Source organism: Brassica oleracea, chromosome C9 (assembly GCF_000695525.1).
Source record: "Brassica oleracea var. oleracea cultivar TO1000 chromosome C9, BOL, whole genome shotgun sequence".
NCBI classification, from domain to species: Eukaryota; Viridiplantae; Streptophyta; class Magnoliopsida; order Brassicales; family Brassicaceae; genus Brassica; species Brassica oleracea.
Window position 1 is genome coordinate 49,755,485 of NC_027756.1, and position 9,541 is coordinate 49,765,025.

The 9,541-nt window shown below is 31.7% G+C and overlaps 1 protein-coding gene across 1 annotated transcript; it reads right to left on the reverse strand.

Annotated features, from left to right (window-relative positions):
• Positions 1–3,635: 3,635 nt before the first annotated feature.
• LOC106316881 (DNA-damage-repair/toleration protein DRT100-like) lies at positions 3,636–4,926 on the reverse strand. Its single transcript, XM_013754750.1, has one exon. The coding sequence runs from the start codon at positions 4,787–4,789 to the stop codon at positions 3,665–3,667; it is 1,125 nt and encodes a 374-aa protein (XP_013610204.1). The 5' UTR covers positions 4,790–4,926; the 3' UTR covers positions 3,636–3,664.
• Positions 4,927–9,541: the final 4,615 nt, after the last annotated feature.

The following is a 9,541-nucleotide window of genomic DNA, read 5'->3' on the forward strand; positions in this document are numbered from 1 at the left end:
GAAATCAATTTAAACCGGTCAAACCAGCGGTTAACCGAGTCAACCGAGTTGACTCACCGAGTCGACTCAGCCGGGTTGGCGAGTCGTCGGCGAGTCACCGGCGACGGTCACCGACGGCGACGGCGATGGCTTACCGGCGGTGACGGCGGACGACGGCGACAACAGAAGGCGGAGCACGGCGGCAGCGACGGTGTTCCGGTGGTGGCGAGGCGGTGGTCCGGCGGCGGAGGCGATTTCCGGAGGCGGCGCGTATAACGCACGCGCGCACAGAGGTGAAACTTCCAGAGGCTCTAGCGGCTTCTTTCGGACTCCGATTGCGGCGTGGTCGGTGGCTACGGCTTCGTCTCGACGAGAGGAACACGATGGTGGCTTTGTATGTACGAGATTCTCAACGGTTAGGAAGTTATCAACGATTTACTAAAACGGCCAAAACTTGACTTAAATGCATGGCGGTTTTCCGGCTTACCTTGGTCTGCGAACACTGGTGACAAGCTGGCGTGACCTCGGGCTGTGGTGGCTCCGGCGATCTCTGGTGGTAGCTCAACCTCTCCAAAGTTTTTCCATTTCTTTTCTTTGTGAACACTCTTTCTTCTTTTTTTTCTCTTTATCCCTCTATCTCTCCTAAATTCTGTTTTTTTTTTTTTTAGAGGAGGAGAAAACAAAACTGGATGGTGGGTCTTTATAGACAATTCGTTGGGCCTTCGGAAATTGATTTGGGCCTTAATGGGTCAAAATTTTCTGGACCGTAAATGAGTCGTTACAAAATTAGTACTCAAAGTGAAGGTAGTATCCAGGGGAGGAAAGACAAAATTTCCGAAGGACTAGGACATATCACGTTTCTACCACATAAACTGCAAAGGATACACGACTTATTTTGTCGTCCCACTTGTACACTTCATATCTACTAGCTGTGCAGCATAAGAAACTCACCCCAATTAATACGAGCTGTTGAAAACAGAAGTGAAATATATTCTACAAGTAATTAACTAAACTATTTGTTTTAAAATAACTTTTTATAAACGTCCTATTAATATATAGACATAGACTGAACATTTTTCTCTAACTTCTCAAATCTCAAATAATACGTGAGTCTCAAATCTCAAACATGCTTGTTATGGGGTTCTCTCATGTATGGGTATAACAGTATACCTTATACTTGTTAATAAGAGAGTAACCTGAAGGCATAAAAAATACGTGTTGTACAATTTTCTCCCGCACGGTATTGACATGTTCTTTTATGTCGTATCTTGTTTTTCTTCTACAAAAGTCATCATGTTCATCTCTACTTAGTAATTATGATATATCTTTATTGGGCAAGAGATCCTCACATACGGTATAACGAATATATTTATGGGTCAATATATTACGTCAAGATTGTTAATGCAGTGAGGCCAGAGTAAAATGCAGAAGTAAACAAGACACAAATTTTTCTCTTTTCGAATTCACTAGAATAAGAAAGTCTTACACCAATCTTTTCTATTACAAGAATATTTTAGGATTACCCCAATCCTAAGCTAAAACTCACCCTAGAGTCTAGACTTTTGTTTATCAGAATCTTCCCGACCCCGAGCTAAACTCCCCCTGAATCTAGACTTCAATCTTCCAACTCCTCGGAAGTACTTCGCCAACTACCTAGCGCAGTGCAGTGACACCAAAGGTTTGATCACACAAGCACAAAACAGTGATCTCTCGACTTTTTCTTTTTCCAGAGACAACTCTCTTTATAGAAGCACGTCCTCCATGTATACATAACCAGAACTTGCTCTTCAAGTTCTTCCAAAAGCAAGAGCAAGTTCTTCCAAAAGCAACTTAAGCAACTTTCCTTTTTCTCCCAAGGAATAATTCTCTTGTCTTTTTCTCTTCAAGTAATATCCATTACACTTAATGTAAATCTTCCAATAAACATATTGCTTCTTCTCCAAGCTTAACAAGCCCACAGACATCACAACATACGAACTTCAACCAAGCCCATCTTCATGACACACGTATGTACTACCTCCTGTAGTACTTCACGAACTGATACAGAATATACATCTTCAAAGATGAATGGTATATAACATGAGATTGATCAGCGCATATGTTGTTTTGTATTTCGTTTTGTAAGAACTTAGACTACTACGTGTATCATTAATCCGACAATTCTATATGTTGTTTGGGTCGTGTATTATTCACGTGCACCCAGACATTCTCCCAGGTCACGACCCATGCACCACCGACATTGGGCTCACGGGCCACTAAACTACTTTTTGTATATTTTTATTTATTATTGGACCGCGCCTAACAATACAACATTTCATTATTTGAAGCCCAGTATATAACCACAATAAACCCACCATTAGCAGGATTAATGGAGATCAACATTTGTGTTTCGTCACATGTCTCACATACACATGGTAATGGCTCGTCTGTCAGGAGATATATGCAAGCCAAGTTACAATCTAGAACCGGAAAATATTTATTTTCCTACTTGTTCCCTCTCATCAATGAGAATCATGGCAGACAGAGAAGATTAACAGTAATAACGAAGAAAACACCATATGAAAATTATATATGAAATGATAATAATGTATTAATGAAAATAGTATACTACACCGGATAAACATTATATATATAAATTATTTTATGTATTATATGTTCTTACATATTATGAAATAATAAATATATATTGAATAATTAAAAGTCAGTAACTATTACATATATAATTAAATTGGTGCGAACGTATAAATCAATTTTATTCATACAAACAATTTTTTAAAATTTTTTGATAGGATATGTAATTAAATTTAAATGATATTAACATACATAATATATGTTTAATATTAATGTCTATTAAATGATGCTTTTTACTTATATTTTTTTTTGGGTGTATCTTTAATAGCAAAAATTTTAAATTACTAATAACAAAATTTTCATTGTGAGATTAATAATTTTAGTAATTTATAATTTAAAAACAATTATCAATGTTAGTTCAAAAAATTTATCAAAAAAAATTATTCAAAGTAAATTTTGAAATTAAAATATTTATTTATTCAATATAGTTTATAGTTTAATTTAGAATGATATATATACATATATATTTTAAATCTTAATGATTAATTAAATTAGACTTTTATTTATATGATTTTGTAATCATTTGTGTTTTGTCATAACAAAAAATTTAAACCATGGATAGAAAAAATTTGAATGTGAGACTTTTAACAGTTTTAGTAATTTATAGTCGTTTTTTAAAATTCAAAATATAACATATACAGAAAAATCTAAATTTTTATAATATGGTTATTGTGATTTTTTAAATTATTTTAATAGTTTAAAATTAAACAAATTTGATAGAAGATACATTATTTTCTTATCAGATCTTTATTATTCAAAATCATTAATTGTCATATATACTTTAGCCACATTAGCCAATCCGTAATCCTTATTTAAAGAAATAATAAATGAAATTAATAATGAATTTATGGTTAGTTTAATAAAAAAACTTATTATATAATTAGATGGACCAATATATTTTTCTAATAATTCTAAGAATCATTCTAGTGATGACACGTGACTACAAAAATAAGTTGTAATGTTTCATAAATAATATATAGGGGATATAATAAACATAACAAAAATCAAAAGTTTTTGATTCCCCCTCCCAAATTATTTCTTAATGATTCATTAATTATTTTCGACAGTTCCCAAGAGGCTTCCCACAGAGGCATCTATTGTAAGCAAACGACGCCGCTTCAAGATGACCAAAATGAGATCCCGTCGGAATCTTCCCACACAGTTGGTTATGACTCACGTCTATGTGTCCTATAAACGACGCCGTCGTAATACTCGCCGGGATCGCTCCCTGTAGACGGTTGTTGGAAAGATCCAGCACCGTGAAGTACGACCTCGGTCCGAACGTATTCGGTATCCTTCCAGCAAGACGGTTCCCTCGCAAATTCAAATTCGAAATCGACGAAGTCATCAAACTCCCCGGAATCGCGCCGGAGATCAAGTTCCCGTGGAGATCGAGCGTCGCGAGCACCGACATTTTCCCCAGCGAAGCCGGGATCGCGCCGGTGATTCGGTTCATACCGAGCTCAAGATCCGCGAGCCGGTAGATCCGGGTCAAAGATTCGGGTATCTGACCCGAGATTCTGTTACCGGTTAAGAGCACACGGCTCAGCATCTTTAACCGGCCGATATCTCCCGGTATGACGCCGGAGATATAATTGTTCCTCAAATCAAGATGCGATAAGCTCGTTAACCTCGTGATCGACGGAGGAATCACACCGGAGATTTTATTATCGGCGAGATTCAGCACTCTTAGCTTCATCAGCTTCCCGATATTCGCCGGAATCACGCCGGAGATTTTATTCCCGGCGAGATCTAAATGTCTCATTGCAAGAAGATTCGTGATGCAGCTCGGAATCACGCCGGAGATTCCTTCCCAGTCGGTGATTGTAATGCCGGAGAGGTGAGTGAGTTTACACAACGCCGGCGAGATGGTGCCGGTCATGAACCCCTTCCGTTTCGCCCTTTGGAAAATCGGCTCCTCCGATACTCCGCGGAGGGTGATGCTGGAGACTCGGCGGCTTTTCGGGTCGCAGCTCACACCGTACCACCCGTTGCAGCAGTCTTGGCCTTTCCATGTTTTGAATACGCCAATGTAAGGCTCGTTGAGCTTTGATCGGAACTCAAGAAGCGCCGCTCGTTCGGAGGGGAGACAAGCTTGGACCACCGTGGGGGCACCGGCGAGAAGCAGTACGGCGACGCTGGTTAATACAATCACTAACGCATTCTTAGCATCCACCATGGCTCCCGTTTACAAGAATCACTGTAAAAGTATATATAATATCCAAGAATCTTGGTGTGATGTGTTTATGAGCTTACACAGGTTTGACATGGAGACGACTTAACGACTATGGTGTTGTATTTATAGGTGCAACACGACGAAACAATACTTTTTGTTAGTGCATATTGCTTCGTTGAACCTTCTCGTTTATATTAATTAATTAATAATACACTTTGATCATAGTAATGATCAGTTTTATTTAATTGTCAATATAATCAAATGATACTAATTAATAACATGGATATGTTCTTGTTTCTGTTGCTTGGCTGTACTAATAGTTCCGATATATAGATTAGATATATCTCGTCCCCTATACTATATTTGCGAAGTGATTTTGTCACATGTCCTCTCTATAATCAATTTCACAAAACAAATATGATATTGCTACTGAAATTGATGACATGATTTCATGAAAAATATGAAATGAATAATTTCATTTAATGTTGATTTATATTTTTGGCAAACTTATTAAAATATATTAATAATTCATATATTACATTTAATATTGATTTCTTTTTGGTAAACTTTTTTTAAATATGGTAATAGTTCACACATCATCTATAAAATAAATATCCCCTAGACTATATTTGCAAAGTGATTTTGCCACATGTCCTCTCTACAATTAATTTCACAAAACAAATATGACATGACTACTGAAATTGATGACAAGGCTTCCTGAAAAATATGACATGGATAATTTCGTTTAATGTTGATTTATATTTTTGGCAAACTTATTAGAATACGGTAATAATTTATATATTACATTTCATATTGATATTTTTTTTGGCAAACTTTTTTTAAATATGGTAATAACTCATACATCATCTATAAAATAAATGTATTCATATATAACATTTTAAATTTCAAAATGTTATTATTTTGTATAATTATACAATTTGTATTACTAAAGATTTCAAAAATTTCTACAATTTTTTTAAAAAATTAAATATTTAATCGTAAAATCATTAGTTTCTTATATAACTACAAATTTTATAAATATTGTTTAGGCTAAATTTTTGATAATTATACAATTTTTATTAGCTTTATGCAAATTGATTTAATATATATCAAATCTATATTATATATTAGTAAGAAAATAGTAAAATATATAATATATAATAAATTTATTTTTAAATATAAATTAGATTTAAAAAATTCCTTATTGCACATGGTGCAGGAAAACACCTATTAGACATTATTTGAGAAGTGATTTGCTAGAACCTCTCTACAATCAATTTTACAAAAAACATGTGACATGATTATTAAAATTGATGACATGGTCTATAACTAAATATGACATGAACAATTACATTTAATGTTGATTTATATTTTTGTTAAACTTTATAATAAATATAGTAATAACTCATATATTTAATGTTATCTATATTTTTGGTAAACTTCTAGAATGTAGTAATAACTCATACATTATCATTAAATATATATATATATATATATATATATATTCAAATGTAACGTTACAAATTTTGAAATATTATATAATTCTATTTTTATAATTAAACAAATTTTATCACTAAAACTTTCAAATTTTCTACAATTTTTTTTTAAAAGTTATATATTTTTAATCGTAATATTATTAGTTTCTTTTATATATCTACAAATTTTATAAATAATACTTAGTTTTAATTTTTGATAATCATATGATTTATATATCAATTTTTTATTAATTGTTTACAAGTTGATTTAATATATTTAATCAAAATAAATAGATTAAAAATATCTGATATTATAATTTTGAATTATACAGATATATTCTTAAATATAATTTAAGAAAATTATGTTTATCTTAATTTTATGTTTAAATAAATCAAATTTATATTAAAATATTAGTAAAAAAAATTAGAATATAATTTAAATTTAAAAATCTATTACTACACATGGTCTAGAAAAACAATTAGTCCCAATACATTATTTGCAAAGTGATTTTGACCCATATCCTCTCTATATTCAATTTCACTAGATAAATGTGATATATCATAATATAAATGATGACATGGTTTATGGTTAAATGTGACATGGACAATTACATTTAATAGTTATTTACATTTTTGTTGATTTTGTTAGTATATGGTAATAAATTATACAATATCATTAAAGTAAATCTATTCAAATATTACACTGAATAATATAATAATATTTTACAAATTTTGAAATATTATGTATTTCTATTTTTTTATAATTATTCAATTTTATTACTAAAAAGGATTTCAATTATTTTTACAATTTTTTAAAAAATATAATTTTTAATCGTAATATCATTATTTATTTTATATATCTACAAATTTTAAAAATATTGTTTAGTTTTACTTTTTGATGATTATACAACTTTGTATCAATTTTTTTTTAATTTATAAAGTAGATTTAATATATTATCCAAAAGAAATAGATAAAAAAATCTATCTAAGTTTCTAATTTTAAATATATACATATTTATTTTTAAATATAATTTAATTTAAATCAAAATTTAGATTAAAATATATGTTAAAATAATAAAATCTAAAATAATAGTAAAATTTTATTTTACTTATAATTTAAATTTTTTATTACTGCACATAGTGTAGAAAAACGGTTAGTTAGTAATAAATACCCTTAATAACATGGTCTTGTAGTAAATCACGGTTTATCAAAATTCATGATCGGCCCTGAAAAAAGGATAGTAAACGTCGTGATACAGAGATTTGGCAGTTGTATTAATGGAATTGACGTTTTCGAAACTTAACTCATGTGCACGCATGTGCACCCAGCCTCCTCTTCATTTCAATTTCCGTATATCTTATATCTATTAATAATAGAAATCCAAGTAAATGTTTGTAACTTCTTATGCAGTTTACAAAAATGTTTGTAACTTATTATCCTAATAATACGTCTTTCTATCTTAAAAATTAAATTATTTTATTAAGGCAAATATCCATTTTAAAGCAAATATCTGTTTTAAAGCAAAAATGTATTGAACCAAAACGGTTTGTATATTGATTGTGAATGAATAAATATATAGTTTTGTAGATCCGTACTTATATCAGTTTCTTTTTTTCTTGACGGCTATCAGTTTCAAAAACTGTCTTCTCTGTTTGAATACATACTTATCATATAAAAATAATTTTCCTAATCCTAAAAAATGCATAAAGGTTTAATAGACTTCGAGAATCTATAATACAATGAGACAGTTGCTTCGTTCCTGAGCCACCACGTCAGTAGATAAGTGGATCTCACTTTTAAAAAATGTGAAAAAGTGTCAAGCATGTGGCTTGAATTCGGGTTATTGAGTCATAAACACCAACATTTATACCACTAACCAAAAGGATACTTTGTACATTGATAGCCGAAACTAATATATATTTATGAAGGTCGGAAATCTTTGCTTCTTCGGTTTTCTCTGTGGGACCCACACTTAATTTTTTTTATCTAATGATTTAATAAATATTTTATAACTCACGTTTTGAAATAAGCTTCGTTAAAAAAAAGGCCCAATAGACCTCTTTAGTCTGTAAGCGTTCTCTTCAATGGAAGTTTAGGGCTTTCAATTTTTAATCATCGGTTCATGACTCATCTAAGAAACACAGATTGACTCTTTGAGTTCCATGAATCAGTTTATCTTCTTTAGTCTCTACATCTCCCCATCTTTAATAAATTCATCATCGGTTCTTTTATTTTCCCTGATAAATCATGATTGTGTGGTTTTAATTTTCTTTGGTCATCCTTAGCTGCACCCTTTGATCTAACCAAGAAGAAGAAGAAGAAGAAGAACGACACTAAGATGTAAAGAATTACTAATCACGATTAACTTACTAGCATAGTTCTTTTGCACAGCTATTGTTAATGGAATTAACACTGGAAATTGATGGTGCTATATTTCATGTTCCAAATGCTAACGCAAGCTTCAATGTTGATTTTCAGCTTTAACATACCAAAATCACAATGCAGTGGGTGTTGTAAGATAATTCAGTAGGCACAAATGTTCAGTTGAAAAAAATTCTAAACTGTATTTATGCATCAAACTTATCATCCGTAACATAATAATATGTTTTTTCTGTGCCAGGAACCGTTTGTAAATAAATGTCTTGGATGTATATGACTGCTGAGTTTGTTGCTTTTGACAGTGAAATCACTAAGCTTGCAATGTGTCAGGACAACAAAAGCATCTCAGCTGATGGTTAGCTTTACAATTTCGTTGGTTTCTTTTTCCTATTATGTTGGATGGATTATTTTAGCTAACAAATATCGCAACAGAGCGATGTCAATAACTCCGTTTCTTTTTCCTATTATGTTGGATGGATTATTTTAGCAAACAAATATCGCAACAGAGCGCTGGCAATAACTCTAATAGATTTATATATACATTTAGAATTGGAAGTTTGGTGAGAACATGAACAAGTACTTTTGTCACGCTATTGGACAGTTATACGCCTTTTCAAGAGAATTGATTTCTTATATTTCTCATAATCAGTAAGATTTTAACTGTTTTGTCTACTTTGCATTCATACCTCATTCTCAATCTAACTTTCCGGTGTTACTATATAATGATCAAGTCATTTTCTACACAAATAGGCAAGTGAGGGATGTTACGTTGGGTGCTTGGTTTATTGGGCTTAGCTATACAAAGTCTGTTGTGACTCTAAAACTTTTACCTCATTTAACATTGATTCTGGTTCTTGGGAGAATTGCAGATTGTGAATGAAAGGCACAAGCAGGGAACAT

Excerpts from the sequence above, each read along its gene's own strand:
- LOC106316881 (XM_013754750.1), bottom strand. The coding sequence starts at position 4,789 with ATGGTGGATGCTAAGAATGCGTTAGTGATTGTATTAACCAGCGTCGCC.